This window comes from Callorhinchus milii, unplaced genomic scaffold (assembly GCF_018977255.1).
Source record: "Callorhinchus milii isolate IMCB2004 unplaced genomic scaffold, IMCB_Cmil_1.0 Scaffold2, whole genome shotgun sequence".
Classification (NCBI taxonomy): domain Eukaryota; kingdom Metazoa; phylum Chordata; class Chondrichthyes; order Chimaeriformes; family Callorhinchidae; genus Callorhinchus; species Callorhinchus milii.
Window position 1 is genome coordinate 6,467,993 of NW_024704743.1, and position 17,581 is coordinate 6,485,573.

Genomic DNA, 17,581 nt, shown 5'->3' on the forward strand with positions numbered 1-17,581 from the left:
TTATTTCAGACTCTAGGTATGTATGGTGGGTCGCTGGAAATTTATATTTTGCTTGTATGCTGGATACATTCATCTCAGCATCTCACTCTATTAGGTTTGGCAAATTGGAACAACTGGGCTTCTTCAAGCAGAAATGTAGCCAGGCTATTATAAAAATGGTTTGCAAGAAGGAGCACTAGACGTAATTGTACTGAGTAAAATATTAAACATATTGGCATATGGATGGGTACCATAACAGCCTCTCATTTTTCAGTTTCATGCTGGGGAATGTAACCTCTGCACATTATGATCAATTATCACTGAACTGGAAGATAAATCTGTATATCAAAACACTGGCACAAAATGAGCTTTTATATTGATAGACAGGAACATAAAAACTGCAGTTTACAACAACACTTTATCTGCAGTGAACTATCCTTCCAAATAATAGTACATTGGGTGGAAATAGTACATTTCCTCCAAAAGACCAATGAAATCCAACCCAAATTAATTTATTTACCTGCATCTATTAAGTGGCCATGTGAAATGAGTTCAGATCGTGTTGATTAGTCCCCGCTAGACATGGGCTCGCTAAATAAATTTGCCCCTAAATTTGCCAATTCATTCTGGTTTGGGAGAGAAAAAAAATCACACTGAAGTATACATCTGAGGTCTGACACCGTGGGCAGAAACAGCCTTGGTCAAAGGGACAAATGACATTTTGTCCATCTATGACCAGGGCTCCCTCTTTCTCCTCGCCCTCCTTGACCTCTCTCTGCCTTTGACACTGTCGACCATTCTCGCCACCTCTCCTCTCACCTCCACCTTCATGGTCCTCTCTGACCTGCTGACTTCCTACCAACCTGCCCGCTCCCTCCGCTCATCAGGCTCCGGCCTGCTCCATGCCTCCCGCCCGACCCGCCCTATCATCAGTGGTCAGGCTTTCAGCCTCCCTACCCCCACACTCTGGAACTCTATCCCACGGTCCCTTCGCCTCGCTTCCTCCCTCGCCTCCTTCAAGGCCGGTCTCAAGACCCTTCTCTTCGACCGAACCTTTGGTCTCCCTCCCACCTCTCTGCCTTCCCTCACCCTAACACCACCCCTCCCCCACGCTCCGGCCCCGACATCTGACTGTTCAGCACTTTGGGACATCCTCCCGATGTCAAAGGCGCTCTACAAATGTAATTTTGTTGTTGTTGTTGTCTTGTCCTTCACTGGTTCAAATCCTTCCTTTCACACCCTCTTCACTTTGTCTCCATGAACAGATTCTCTGTCAGCTCCCGGACTGTCTCGTGCAGCGTTCCTCAAGGCTCTGTCCTTGGTTCACTCTTATTCAACTTGTATATGCTCCCTCTTGGTACATCATCCACAGACACAGGGTCAACTTCCACATGTATGCAGGTGACACCCAACTGTGTCTCTCTGCCTCAACACGAGGACCACTGCTTTGGGTCATCCTCCCAATGTGAAAGTCGCTCTATCAATGTAATTTTGTTGTTGTTGTCCTGACGGAACATCTGTCAGACATCAAGTCCTGATGAGAGCTAATTTTCTGTAGTTGAATGTCAACAAGACCAAAGCTCTCCTGATTGGTTCCGGTCAACACCTCCACACCTCAGGCCATGACAGCATCACCATCCATGGATGCACATTCCACCTCACTGAGCCAGACCGGAACCTTGGCATCTCGTTTGACTCCCAACTGTCCTTTCTACTGCCATGACCCGCTCTGCTTTCCCCCATCTCCACAACATCGCTCGGCTCCACAACTGCTTCTCCCCTCAAGCCACAAAGACCCATGCATTAATTACATCCAGGCTTGACTACTTTAACTCCCTAATTGTTGGCCTTCCCAGATCTTGTTCATGAAAGGCAAGTCAGTTGGAAAATCCAAATTGATTAGAACTCTTGTTCATGGGAGAACTAAATAAGATGTTATGAAGATGATCACAAAGAAATTGGAAAACACACTGAGGCAGAACAACAATTTACATTTACATAGGGCCATCCAGACCAGGGTGATGTTTCAAAGCGCTTTACACAGCTGACTGTAAGCAGAGCCTGAGCTAAGGGGGGCAGGGTTCTGGGGAGGAGGTGGCTGAAGAACATGCCTTCCCAATATCTCCATTTTGACAAGATGATATAAAAAATATATATTACACAACATAAAAATAATTGCAGAATTTTCTAGGTCTGTTGATACCCTGAACATAGGCTGGTGGGCCAAATGTCTGAGTACATAATGATATAAACTTTCTTGTTAATTTGACAGACTAGATTATACTGTCTTACCAAGTGCAGCTCTGATTGCCTTGAATTGCAAACCTATCTGATTTGCTAACCCCCCCACCCACTCATCCCACTCCCCCACCTGCTGCCTCCACTTGGCTGGCTCTGACCTCCTGTTTATCCCTCGTCCCCTCCACTCCACCAATGGTGGCCGTGCTTTCAACCACTACGCCCCAAACCTCTGGAGGTCTCTCCCTCAATCCCTCCACTTAACTCCCTCCCTCCCCGTTTTCAAAGCTCGCCTAAAGACCTTCCTTTTTGATTGTGCTTACGTTCACCTCCGCACTCCTTCACCCCCTGGCTCTGGGTCAGGCTCCGCCACTGTCAAGCACTCCAGATGCTATCCCGCGTGATCTTATATAAATGCAAGTGGCTGTTGTCATTGAATTATTTTTAGAATATGACTGTGAACACTTTTTAATGTGCGCCAGGGTATACAACGAATATAGGGATTTCCAGTATTTATCATATTTTCTTTGGGTCAGCCGGTATCTGACACATGAGTATCTAAATCAAACTAAAATTTCCATGCATCCCACCTACACATGGAAATCCCAGAGATAGGTTGTTGGAATGAACACTCTCTCCCTGGGGGGATGCAACCTGCTTACCTAATTCCGTTTGTTGAACTATGTTGTTGAATAAATCAAACTAATTTGGTCAAATCTTTTCCAAAGGGGTGAATAGAGAAATTATGAATTTTTAATTATGGTTTATGAACATCTCCCTGTTGATATGTTTCCTAGCTAGTTATAACAGAATATATTTGAATTTGTGAGGGAAGCAGAATAGCTCTAAAAATGCCCAAATTGCTTCAAGAGGAGGGCTTGTGAGTAATGTCTTCTTGGCTGTGCGTATTGTAGACCTGGAAATGATTTAAATAATTTAAGCGGATAAAAAGTATTCCATGATGGGTGTTCATGGAAGTCTGATAGCAGTGAGTTATATGCCATCTCAGCCAGTTAACTGAGATGTCTTGTCAATGTCAATAACCCACTAGCTATGAGACCTCCACCCACCAAATCTACAGTACAGGCTGTTGACCAATCAGGTCATCCACCATGTCAATCACCATTCATTCCAATACCTATGTGACTGAGACTTTCTTTCTCCATTTCTGAAATTCACGTGTCTGATGAAAAGCGTTGACATTTACTTCTCCGCTTTCTCTTAATGTACAGCAGATTCATGGTAGCCGCAAACTGAATGCAAAGTGGAAGGTCAAGTGGCAAACTTGTTCCTGAATTTCCTTTCCTGAGGATGGTAATGAATTACAAGTATAGGGCCATCCATGTGTTGAATTGGGTAGGGGATTGTACTGGGCAGAATGCCAAATACCATCAAGTATGTGACAGAGCAAACTCCAAAGTCCCTTGATTTCTCTACATTGCACTTTGGACTTGCTAGGAAAAATATAAGTGGAATCGTAGGGGTGGAAAATGCAGTACACAATGTGATAATTATCAGTGATTGTTTGCGAAAAATAAGTTCAGCTCAACTTTCAATGTTTTTAGTAGACTTTTGATTTCCGCGAGAAAGGTTTGCATTTGTTTTAGTTTCCTTCCTTCTTTTCTTTTTTCCTTTCTTTCTTTGACCCAAGCCTTCGATCATCTTTCCCCTTTCACCCCTATCCCTTTGGCCCCCACCCCTCCTGAATCCAGCACCCAGTTCAGGTGCAAACCCTTGACTATCCAGTGCCTTGGGTTGGGATATCAGTCCGACTTGAAAGGCTCAAGATAAATACAATTTGTTTGTTTGTTTGTTACAGGGTAAAATGGTTCAGGAAGAGAATTGTTAAAGCTGGGTCATGGTAATTGGATTCAGCCACTGATGGTTGAAAGGTGGAAGAGGAGAGCAAGCAGTAAGCCACATTTGGAAAAGCAGAAGGTAGGGGTTAGAATTTGGGGTTAGAAAAGATTGTATAGTTTGCTCAGTGATTCGGTGGAAGGATTTCAAAAAGAAATCAAGAAAGGCTGCAAAATCAATTCTCTGAGGTACTGGGAATCAATGGTACTGGAAGAGGGTGGGAATTGGAGGTGGTTAATGCATTTGTAGGCAGACAACTCAGACTGAAGTGATCTTTAGCATTTGAAGTTTCTGTAGAGTGGGCTAAAGAGGTTGCCAAGAAGAACTTTGGAAAAATCTATTCTCAAACAAGGGTGGGGATGAGGTAAAGGTATAACTGGCAACAATCTGGAAAAGGCAGACTTGGCATAGCACTGTATGCGGATGCAATAAAGATTCTTCAAAATACTCTTTATTACTCCTGATATTTGTTTCTCCTTACGGAGGAATTCAGACCACATTTTTGGCTTTCACCCAAAAATAACAAGGTGTTTGAGTTTGCGGAACTGACAGTAACGATTAACTTACCTTATTGCACTGCAAATCTATTGAATGCCCCTTTAGAAAAACCACAACAGCTGCTTCAATAAATTGTTTTGTTTCATCTGAAGAATGAAGATGGAAAAACACCCCAAATTGTGAAGCCCACATGGAATTTCTCCATATTCATCTCCAATCTTGTCCCATTTGAATATGTGAAGGCTCCTTCTTCTAGGCTATCCAGAAAGCAAATGATAAGTCCTACATCTTTAGCTCTCCCTCATTTAATTTACAATGAACTTTGAAACTTTATGCCATATTCTGGATTTCATTTGCTGAATTGGTTTGATTGCGTACAAATATATTGATGTGTAGTATTGATATTATAAATATACTTGGTTTGTTTCATAATAAAAGTGCTCCAGGATGCTATCCTACGTGAAGAGCGCTATATAAATGCAAGTTGTATTTGTAATAAGACTTTGGAGACTTGTAGTGTATTGATTAAAGCACTCACCTTGTCAACGAGAGGATCAGGGTTCGATTCCCGGGCAGGGTGAAACCTTAGGCAAGTTTCCTTATGCGTCTGTTCACCTAGCAGTAAGTAAGAATCCGGTTGTCAATTGATTGACAGATTGCTTTCTGGGAGTAATAATCCCTTCAAAAAATAAATAAACAATTTTCTCACTCAATCCACGACTGCTTGTGGGACACTGCTATATGCAATTGGATGCCACATTTGCCCACAAAATATAGTTAATCCACTTTATAATATATTCTGTAAAGCGCTTTGAGATATCTCAATGACATGATAAGGCATTCTATCAAATGCGAAGATTATTATTGTCAGTAAGAAAAGTAGTGGTCCTGGATTCAAGAGTAAAGGAAGGGAGATAGAGTTGGCTGTGATCTATACATGTGGATATCACCATATAGATGGTGAAAAGGAGAGGACCGAGGATAGACCCCTGAGGAATACCACAAGCGGCTGTGCATGGGGCGCGGGAAGGAGAAACCATTAAAAGAGACGAAAGGAAGACACTGAGATAGGTAAGAGTGAAAATTGGAAAGGACAGAACCATGGAGGTGCAGCAGGGAGGACAGATGGTAGAGAAGAGACAGTGAAGAAGGACAGAGTATTCGATAGTGTCAAAAACCGCAGAGAGATAAAGAACAAGGAGGTAAAGAAAGCCCAAGTCACAGATGGAAAAAGTCAAGGTGATTTTGACCAAGAAAGTCTCAGTGCTGTGGACAGGGTGGAAATTAGTTTGGAGGGGCTCAAGGAGAGATATATCTCTAGAAGGTTCCCTCTGAGATTTATCTTTTCATGGCTGAAGAGCACTAGCTAGTCTTGTTGCTCATTTTAATTCATCCTTTTAACACAGTGGATCAGCCTCATTGCATTTCTTTGCAGGAGGATCTGGGCGTTCCCTTATTGTCGCTATATCAAAACTATACTCGGTACTGTAAGAGTGGCCTAACCAGATGTGACAATATAGCTCAGCATTGTGTTTGGTTTGGGTTGTTATGCTTCACACTATTTGGGCATTGTATGTGACGGGTGATCTAGCTACTCTAAGTCTGTGAATCTAAATCACTTTTGTATACTAGTGACAGCCAGATTCTCAGCACAGACGAATGATGCACCAAACTCAAAATCTTCCTCCGTTTTCATCTATGTTCCTTTTTGACTGGCCTCTATTCCCCTCCCTTTAATTCCCATCTGTGTCTTAACCTTGGAAACTATAAACATTGGTTTCAAAGGAATCTTTTGTGTGGTACTTTGGCAAAGGCCTTTTGGAAGTCTAGATGCACTCTGCCACAGGGCTTTCTGCTGTCAGCTTTATTTTGGTCACCTGGGTGTCTGACATCACCATTCTTAAAAGGGTGTGTAAGCCAGACTGAGAGTTCCACATCTGTATTCCATCTACACATGAAATCTTCCATGTGCAAGTTCCCAGGTTTCGGAACCAGGTCAGGAACTGGACCACAATAACAACTTGCATTCATATTGCGCCCCTCAAGTGGATAGCGTCCCAGAGCATTTGAAAGTGGGTGAGTCGGACGCCGAGCCAGGTAGTGTGGGTATGTGTGGGAAACAAAGGATTGACTCGATTCTACTTGGATCCAGTTCAGCTCCAAGGAGACCTCACTTACCTCCCCTCCAAGGTGGATAATCATTACTTGGTCATTTGATATCTGACAAGCCCAGGTTTGTACTTTTACAGTATATTCTATGAAGTGCTTTGAGATATCTCAACGCCTTGTTAAGGGGCTATATCAAATCTAAGTATTACTATTATACTTCCTATTAAAGCATGATTTAAATATTGAAATTTACTACAAGAGTATCACTGCACATAATGTTTAGGTTTGCACTGCATGAAACCAAGGCCTTGGAGATTAATTAAATGACATCTATTGAATGTAAACAGGTAAGATTTGAATATTAAAGATTTAGGGATGGTTAGTTGTGCAGGTATTTTGCTTGACTAGGTTTGGGGAGGATCAGGGTGAAATCTTGGAAAATAAATGAAAAAGGAAATAACTAATATCTTTGGGAGTCCATAACATTAAAACTGTGCTTGAGGACTGAGAGAGCATTACCCCAGTGTTCAAAAAAAGAGAAAATGAACTCAGAAATTCTAGATCAATTAAATTTAACATATTTAGTTAGTATGATGTTACTGAAATATATACGGAGGACAAACAAAGAGCATGAATTGCATTTGGAGGAGTTGGCATAGACTTAAAAAGATATTAACATAAATTCTTGTGAGTTTTATTTGGGATTCAAACAACTCTCATGAAAGCCGAGAAAGCACAGAAAGTCGTCATTATAGAGCTAAAAACAAAAGATCATACTCACAAAGAGCCTGGTGTCCTTCAAGTAGGTATCTAATCATATGGATGAAGATTTATTTACTGTATTTTAATTTTCAGAAAGCATTTAATAAAGTTCCACCTTAAATAAAGTTAAGCCTCAGAGAATTAACAGAAAATTTGATAGCGGCAGTTGAAGTCTAGGTTAGCAATATCAACAACAACTTGCATTTATATAGTGCTCTTCATGCAGGGCAATGTCCCGGAGCACTTGACAGTGGTGGAGTGAGAGGGAGGGGGGAGGTGACCGTAAGCACGATCAAAAAGGAAGGTCTTTAGGTGGGATGTCAAGCAATATTAAATAGTAGGTAGTCATCAATGTTAAAAGCTTTGGGTAGGAATGGTGGCAGGAATCTGATCCAGGCACCTTGGGATAGAAATTTCACCCAGGTGTAGATTGACTCTGTGAGTTCTGTAAGTTCTTTTAAGGACTGCAGGAAATAGGTTTCAAACTTAAGACTGATTTCAATGTTTTGCCAAATTGTGGATTCTCTGAAAGAAAATAGAGTAAATGTTCCACTCAGGTGGAATTTCCATCCCTTTACTCTTCACACATGTATATATTCTTTTGGATACATGTGTTATCATACGTAAAAAAATGGTGATGAATAACAACAAAATACCAGCAGAAATGATGATGATTCCTGTATATAGAGTTCCAAATTATGAGGAGAAGCTCACAGAACTCAACTAGGTTTCATTGAGAGAAGAATACTAAGGATATGCATACCCTGAGTTTTTAGAAGTAAGATACATAAATGATGAAAGAACATAAAAAACAAACAAGAAATATATTTGATTCAGTTACAAGCAAAACCTAATCCATTGGGGTCTTAAATCCAGTCATTGTTTCCTGGGGAGAAAGGTTCTGCCAACATTGTATTTATTTTGTGCCCTTCAGTTGGGAGGAGATCCCCAGGTGTTGGAGAGTTGAGGGTTTGCACCCGAGCTATGGGATAGATTTGGGAGGGGTGGGAGCCAAAGGGTGGAGTGGGGAGAAAGATGACTGAAGGTGTGGTCAAAGAGGAAGGTCTTGAGATGGACCTTGAGGAAAGTGGCGAGGCGAGATGACTCTGGGATGGAGTTCCAGGGAGTAGGGTCGGATCCCCAAAAGAATGCAAAAGCAAAGCCTCTAAAAAATGTATTCCAGAGAATTCCAAAGTCCCCCTTCACCTTGCCCCCTCCCTCCCTCTTTCAAACCCCACCTAAAAGCATGTTTTCGACATGTTTGTGCCCCTCCCCCCTACAGCCACATTTCATCGCCAGCTCGACTCTCACTCCATACCTGTAAAGCAGTTTGAGATGTTCTCCTATGAGAAAGGTCTTGTATAAGTACAAATTGTTGTTGTTGATCTATTTGGCCTATCATGTCTGTCCTGGCTATTTGAAGAACAATCCTTTCACTCCCATTTACCCCATTCCCCTGTAGTGTTTAATTATTGGTATGTGTCTAGTTCTCTCTTAAAGCCTGATATGGATTCTGCCTCAACCATGCTCACAGCAAGGCATTCCATATCCCGAACACTCAGGGTGTGAAAAAAATTCTGTTAACCTTACCATTAGTTTGCTTGTTTAACTATCTTAAGTTGATGCCTCTAGTCACTGACTTGCCAGTCAGTGGAAATAATTTCTCCCTGAAATGTCCTGAAGGTGAAATTGTGTATTTGAGTCGCTTTGTTAACATCAGCATTGCATGGAAACTTTCGATGAGTTATCAATTTGTACACACAAATCCTTTTCTTTCTCACCTCTGATTATTGATATCAAGGCCCACATTAGGGACTTTGAACTCAGGTTCACAGTAACGCTCCAGTGTAGTGTTGGACGATGGGGACATTGTTGGAGGCGCAGTCCTTAGGATGAGACATTAAACCAAGATCCTGTTTTCCATTCAAGTGGATGTTAAAGAATCTGTGACACTTTTTGAAATTAAAAACACATTTCTCTTCGTATCCTGGCATCCAATACTCCAGATAAATTGATCATTCACCTTGCACTTGTGTTTTAGAACATTGCTGTGTACAAATGTACAATCACTATACTTACTGTAAAGTTCTTTGAGACATTTTGACATAATAGGAGCAAAATCAAAAATTATTATAATCTAATTACAAGTGTATTGTTCCTGTTACAATGTGCATTACCTTACATTTGTCTGCAAGAACATTGACCTGCTATTCCATGAACCATCTGCTGGTTTAATTCAGGTCTTGTGTACTACAACAACAACTTGCATTTATATAGCGCCCTTCACACTGGATGGCATCTCGGATCGCTTAATAGTGGTGGAGCCCAATGCTGAGGAGTGTGCTATTTATCCTCCTCATGTTATTCATGACCTCCATCACCAATCAGCTCCTCCGCCCACCCTCTCATGCCTCGCCCATCGTCTCCTCCAACGCCAACTGTGTGGAAATGCTGGACTTCCTCAAAACCAAAGTTTCGGGAATCCGTTCAGCTGCCTTTGCCTTTCTGACCCCCGCCCCATTTCCCCCTCACATCCTGGCCCCTACTCATCCCTCCCTCCACATCTTCATTGCTGTCCCCCCCTCTCCCTGTCCACTGGCACTGTTCCCACCCCTCTAAAAACTGCCGTCATCACTCCTAGCCTTAAAAAAACCCTCCCATAGCACAGAAGCAGCTTTTGTCAAAATGACAAATGATATTTTATCCATCTGTGAACAGAGCGCCCTCTGCCTCCTCATCCTTCTTGACCTCTCTGCTGCCTTCAATACCGTTGACCACTCTCCTCCTCCACCACTTCTTCTCTCACCTCAACCTTCATGGTTCTTTCCTTGAATGGTTCAGATCCTATCTCTTACGCTGTCTCCACTTCATCTCCACAAACAGCTTCTCCTCCATCCCTCGCACAATCTCGTGCAGAGTTCCTCAGGGCTCTGTCCTTGGTCCCCTCCTCTTCAATATCTATATGCTCCCCCTTGGTGACATCATCCGCAGACATGGGGTCAACTTCCACATGTATGCGGATAACACCCAACTCTATCTCTCTGCCTCCACCCTCAACTTCAGGACCACTGCTGTCCTGACAGAATGTCTGTTAGACATCAAGTTCTGGATGAGAGCTAACTTCAGTTCAGTGTCAGCAAGAATAAGGCTCTCCTGATTGGCTCACATCAACGCCTCCACACCTCAGGCACTGAGAGTATCACCATCCAAGGATACACACTCCACCTTACTAAGCCAGTTCAGAACCTTGGGGTCCTTTTTGACTCTCAGTTATCCTTTCTGTCCCACATCCATGCCAACATCACCTGGCTCTGCCATTGTCTCACACCACAGGCCACTGAGACGCTTATACACCCCTTCATAACATCCAGGCTCAACTACGCAAACTTGCTGCTTGTCGGCCTTCCCAACTCCTCCCTCCATAGGCTGCAGACCATCCAGAACTCTGCACCCCATGTCCTCTCCTACACCAGGTTCTGTGACTCTATCACCCCCATCCTCGCCCGACTCCATAGGCTTCTCATCATACAGAGCATACAGTTCAAGATCCTGGTCCTCACCTTCAAAGCCCTCCATGGCCTTGCTCCCCCCTACCTCTACGACCTATCTCCCTACTAACCTGCCCGTTCCCTCCGCTCAGCGGACTCCGGCCTGCTCCAATGGTGGGTGGGCCTTCTGCCACTCTGCCTCCACCCTCTGAAACTCCATCCCACAGTCCCTCCAGCTCGCCCCCTCCCTTCCCTCCTTCAAGATCCGTCTCAAGACCCTCCTCTTCAACCGTGCCTTCGGTCACCCTCCTTCTCCACCCACCTCGATCCCGGACACCCCAGCTCGGGTCTGAAACACTGATTGTCCAATGCACTGGGACATCCTCCTGACATGAAAGGTGCTTTCCAAATGTAATTTTGTTGTGTTATTCACCCATCCTAATACCTTATCGTCAATAAATTTTATATTATGTAAACTGCTTTCCTCCATATCATTTATATATATTATACTGTGAAACATGTGGACAAAGAACAGGCCTTTGCAGCATTTAGCTATTTACTGCCCCTAGGCAGAATGATTCTAATTCTCATCACCTTTTACTTCCTATTGCTAAGTCCAGTTTTGAATTCAACTAGGAATTTGCCATCAATACCATGACCTCTAATCTTCATTATCAGTCTCACATGTGGGACTTTATCAAATACCTTCTTAAATTCCGTGTAAATTATATCCACTGGCTCGGCCCCCTTAATTTGATATAAGCATCCGATTTGACTTGGATGTTAAGCCCCGGGAAAAGCTGAAGCTTAGAATATTTTTTTGCCCACGGAGTAATAGATATGTGGAACAGACCTCTCATAAAAATAGTTGGTCAGATTGATTAATTCCTTTCAAAAATAGCTGAATAAATACATGTTTGAGGGATAGTTAAAAAGGTAACTATAGACGAACATAATCTAATATCCTAAGGGACACAATTGCGTTGCTGGGATTAATCAGTTGCCATAAGGCCAACAAGATAAGTCAGCATTGAATAATGGAAGTATCAGGACAAATAGCTTGTCTGGAGCTTATCAAGATTATCAATCAGGAAAGTTTCAGGAGATTAAATAGATAGGGAAACATCCATGATATGGTAGATTGTGCATGGATGATGGAAGGAGAAAGCGTGATTCATTATGTGTTTCTCATACATTGCTGTTGCTAATTATTGTTATAAACTACTTCACACAGTCCTAGTAGTGATGTACAATTTCAAAAACTGCAACATGCTGCGTATGTAGCAGAAACCATAAATTTCATGCACTTCATTGTTTATTACAGCGATAAGTTATAAGTTTGTAAAATTAATTGTCATAAGTTGCTTCCTGAACAGACCAGAGTAATTAAAGCATATACAGAAAAAGACTACACAGAATAAAAATAATCTTGGAACTATCATTTTGCTTGGTTTAAGATATATTAAAAAATGACACTAACATACAAAGCCTTTTTAAAGCAGCTTTCTTTTGTACATGTCGAAATACATAATTCAATGTCAGCTTTACAGCAAATGGCATATTACAAAATGCAATTTTAACAGGTTGCATAAAAAGTATAAAAATATTTACAAAGACTATCTCAAAATACACTATTTTCATTGCACAAATAGGAGAGCATGCCAGGAATGAAGTTACACTGGGTTGTCCTTCAATATTACATCGGACAGTTTTGGTTTGAAAGCAAGATTTTGTTTTACAAATAAAAGTCTTTCTTTGATATTCCAGGATTTTTTTTAGTTTGGTAGATACTCTTCCAAATTATGTGAATGTTACAGACTCCTAAAGTCTCTCGAAAGTTACAAACACTTTTAGGACTTTAGTAGCATACCATTTAAACTTACTCCGTGTACTCTGGGTACACTTAATCTGCTTTGTTCATTTTTTTCTTTATTGCTTAGTTTTACAAGTCGGTATTTTATTCTAGCAGACAATGTCAAACAGGGGGAGAAGAAATTCATTTCAGAGACCTGTTTAATCAAAGCTAATACTGTGTATTCTTTCATTTTGTGAGGTGGGAAATGGAATATTATCACCAATGACAAACAATCATTTCAATGCGGTTTAACTCTGGAACTTTTCAGTATAAATTTAGCACATTTGAATCCTGAGTGCAAAAAGGTAGCTGTTTCTAATTAGATCACAGTTGATATCTGCATGCCGTGCCAATCATTGTGTGTTTTCAACACATGTTCTCTGAGACTAAACAGCATCAACAAAGTGTGACTGGAGTCAAAATAAAGTGTCATGCCAAAACAACACCAATGTTTTTTTTTTCCAAGACCACAATGTACATTCCTGTGTTGTAGACTATTTTTGATTTGTCAAATAAGAGCTTTACACTATGGAACTGATCCGTTATTCAAAAGTACAATTTCATTGCTGTAAAAATGCTTTCAGTGTGCAACTCGTAGCTTATCGATACATTATTTATATTACAAGGTACTCACGACAACAACATTGATGCAGGTGTCTATGATTAATTGGAGTAATATAAAATAAGTTAATACTTTGATAGAAATTGTACTGTCTTACAATTTACAGTCAGTTCTTGCACAAAAATAAGCTGGCCAACAACAGCAGAAATACATGTGCAATCCCAAAAGATTTTAAAAACTGCTGAAAAATCCTAAATATATTAATAAACATAAGATTAGATTAAAAAAAGTCTTGTTCTAAACTGGCCTCAGGGCCAGGGGTCAGTATTTGGTTGCAGCATTTTTATTCATTTATGGAATGTTTTTTTTTTTGCTTTGTAAATCTCCAAATCATTCAATCTTCGTTCTCAGAATTGATTAGTCGGTGAAATTTTCAACGTCTTAATTTCTGAAATATGCGAAGACTTCTGAATGATACAGCTGGTTGTTCCTTGGAGTTTGCCCTTTGCTTGTGCAAGATTTGTCAAGGCCATGGCTGCATTAATTTCTTTCCAGTAGGTTTCGTCTTTGTAAGTTTCCTTTTTCTTTGGAGCACTGGAAAAAACAAAATAAAGACTAACATTTTAGTCTCGATTTCAAGATCCTCACACTTCTTCAAAGCTCTTCATGCTCTGGCACCTCCCTACCTCTCCAACCTGCTTACTACCCAACCCAATATCCGCCTCCTCTGCTCGACCAGCTCCGGCCTCCTGCTTGTCCCTCGTATCCACCATCCCACCATCGGTGGCTGGGCTTTCAGCCACTCGCCCCGAAACTCTGGAACACTCTTCCTCTATCTCTCTGCCTTGTCCCCTCTTTTCCCATCTTCACGTCTCATCTGAAGACCTTCCTCTTCGACTGTGCCTACGGTTACCTCCCCTTCCCCCCAGGTTGGCATCATGCTCCGCCACTACCAAGTGCTCTGGGAAGCTACCCTGTGTGAGGGGTGATATATAAATGTAAATTGTTGTTGTCTGTAAGCTAAGATGGACATGAATCAAAGATAGTGCAACAGATACAATGGTCTTCAAATTCACTAACCTGACAAATCTGTTTGGCCCCTGTTCCAATGTTTCTGATAACAAAAGAAAAGTATGTTATTTTTTTCAGTCTTACAAAACTAACTCAGAACATACTTCCTTGTTTCAGTGGACTTTTTGAGTGGGGTAGGAGAGGGAATGTGTAGAAAGAAGAATAAGGTCACACATTGCTATTAGTATTCCAGCTAGGAGAACAAGAAATCAACTTTTGCATTAGTCCTTTGAATCTAATACCTGTACTGCTCAGTGGATTGTATATATTGTACATGATACAAGAGTGAAATTGACAATGCCAGGTTCTACCACAAGATAATTCACTTCTGAATGAAATAGGAACCAGATGTAAGAAGGCTTATTTTTAAGCTTGCTGCTTATTTAACGCTCATCATATCTAGCTGTACATAAATGCGACTGTTTCGTGGACAGCCTATTGAAAAATAATCTTTTCTCTGTTTTGCCTTTGAATACTAATTTTGTCATTGTGATGTGCGAAATTGCTTGCCGTGTTTCGCCCACAAAATACACAGTCAATCCACTTTACAATACATGAAGCCCGGCTTCACTGGCTCTATAACCCTCAGAGAATTGAGTATGTACAAAACCCTCGATCTCACCTTCAAAGTCCTCCACGGTCTTGTTCCCCCATACCTCCCCCACCTCCTAACCCCATATCAGCCTGTCCACTCCCTCCGCTCAGTGGACACCGGCTTGCTTCAGGTCCCCGCTCTTCCTGCCCCACAATTAGCGGTCGGGCATTCAGCATCTCTGCCCCCACAGTCTGGAACTTTATCTCGCCTCACCCCCCTCTTTTGTCTCCTTCAAGTCCCGTCTAAAGACCTTCCTCTTCGACTGTGCCTTCGGCCTGCCTCCCACCCACCCCCACCCGGCCTCCACCCTCCTGACCCAACTTCCAGCTCGAGTCAAAAAAAAACCTGACTGTCCAGACTGAGACGTCTTTCTGGTGTGAAGAGCGCGATACAAGTGTAATTTTTGTTGTTGTATATTCTGTGAAGCGCTTTGAGACGACTCCTCAAAGTGATAAGGCGCTATATCAAATGCAAAGATTATTACTGTGACAGTCCCTCATGCAAAAAAGATAAGTTTCAAAAGGTGCATTGGATGGACCCTATATAAAATCTGTCATATTGAACTACTTCAGAAATTGATTGTCCAGTAACATTAGCACGAATACTTCAGACTCTACTTTTTTTTAAAAGAAAAACATGGTATTCCAATATTAAACACATGCAAAAATCTATGTAACTGAAACCAGGTTACAACAATTCTAAAGTCATTATTTCTGTTTAAGCAGTCAGGCAACACAGGCATGAAGCAAATGCTTTCCAATCTGCCTTAGGTTTGCACAGCTGCGCCCACTGTACTCTGTTTTAGCTGTGTCCACTTTAATCTAGATCTGACAGATCTGACACACGTAACCATGTGCCAAATACATTGTACCTAGAAACCTTTTTGACAGAACTGTTGTCGTAATTTGGGAACATTTAAATTATTTTGTGCTCTTTTAGCGGGATTGTAACCTAGCAGAATTCAGAATGATGTTCCGACTTTTTAATTAAAAAAAGCCCTCTTTGAAAGGTTAAAGATAGTTTACATTCTTCGTAACCAAACATTATGTGGATTTAACAGTTCAAGCTGTGCCTGTTAGCAGTGTTTTCCAGGCTATCTCATCTACTTTTAATTAATAGCCAAAAACTGCACAATTGAGTCAGCACAATTTGATAATTAATTACAGGCAGATATATTATCAAAGGGCAGAATGTGACGCTTGTACTTAGGAGTGATTTCCAGTGCAAGCCATAGCCATGAAAAATGGACCGAAAAAGGGATTTGTTCTGCACATGTTCTCAAACAGAGCTGAACAAAATTGCATGAGATTTTCAAAGGAGACATCTTCTTCCTATTAGTTGAATGTTTCAGCAATAGGCAACCTACCAGCACACAAGTGTAGATGCCGGTCACAGCGGTCATCTGGAGCAGACTTATTTCTGAAACATCCACTTTCATCTACATTTAATTGATAGCCTTTTTTTATTTATTTTTTTAGGTATGAAAGCCAAACACTGCCTGAATCAAGATAGCACAATAATTAAACCCAGACAATATGATCAAAGAGCATGATGCAGCTCTAGTATTGAGATGTGCTTATTGTAACAAACTCCAGTTCTCCACGTAGTAGTATATGATAGTACTGTATAGGAATAGCTTATGCATAGAACGCAGTTTCAAATGTAACTTAGTAGGACTAAGTTTCAAAGATCTTTCTTATATTTGCTTTACATTTCAGAAAACGGTAGGTTGCCAGCGCTTACAGAACTGGAGATGTTAGTCATCCATTAGTGACTAATTTTCCGAACAAGCATTGCATGCTGAAGAAACCAAGGCCAGCCCTGACTTGGCTGATAGCTAGGCTGAACCTTTGCTTTTTTTTGTCTCAATTGTATTACTAGTCGATGCATCAATTTCACTTACAAACCGTAACCTCAGGCAGTTGTCAGCTTGGCTCAGTAGGTGTGACTTAGTGACTTCGAACTTGTGGTCTAGTCTGAACCTCCAATGCTGGGAGAACACTACATTGTTGGATGAGATTTTAAACTGAGCTCCCATCTGTTCAGATTGCAAAGACTCAACCCAACGAGTCCATGCCGGTGTTTATACTCCACACGAGTTTTCAAGATCTCAGGATTTTATTCAAAAAGAGTAGGGAAGTTCTCCCAAAGTCCTGGGCAGCAATCCTCCAGATATAATTGGTCATTCATTTCATGGCACTATTACATGCAAATTTGCATCCAAATATAATGATAATAGTCCTTGCATGTAAATATAGCACCTAATCACGTCATTAAGCCACCTCAAAGTGCTTCACAGGATTTTACTGTGAAACGTAGTGACGGTGTATTTGTAATATGCCTTCACAACAGCGTATCACAGAATTTTTTACACTACAGAAGAAGGTTATTCATCCCATCGTGCCTGTGCCATCTTATTCTTTGTATGGTTTCTAAATACTGTTAGAAAGACACCAATTTTCGAAACTTATAGTAAAACAAGATAATGACAGAACTGTTAACTGAGAAATAAATAGGAGTTATACAGAAACAGAAACAATGCTTCATTTTTTATTTTGAAAGTGGAA

At 41.3% G+C, this 17,581-nt stretch overlaps 1 protein-coding gene and 1 long non-coding RNA gene across 2 annotated transcripts in view; one reads left to right on the forward strand and one right to left on the reverse strand.

Annotated features, from left to right (window-relative positions):
• The first annotated feature begins 3,702 nt into the window (after positions 1-3,702).
• LOC121848118 overlaps positions 3,703-17,581 on the forward strand; it is a 44,238-nt gene continuing 30,359 nt past the window's right edge. The window contains exons 1-2 of the long non-coding RNA XR_006084853.1: positions 3,703-3,807; positions 4,037-4,155. This is a non-coding gene — a long non-coding RNA (uncharacterized LOC121848118). The remainder of the gene's footprint in view (positions 3,808-4,036; positions 4,156-17,581) is intronic.
• The window catches only part of mkxa (mohawk homeobox a), a 43,404-nt gene continuing 39,578 nt past the window's right edge, over positions 13,756-17,581 (reverse strand). Inside the window, exons 6-7 of the mRNA XM_042332133.1 lie at positions 14,429-14,462; positions 13,756-13,942 (exon numbers count right to left, since the gene is read on the reverse strand). Of these exons, the coding sequence (XP_042188067.1) occupies positions 13,756-13,942; positions 14,429-14,462 (221 nt within the window). The remainder of the gene's footprint in view (positions 13,943-14,428; positions 14,463-17,581) is intronic.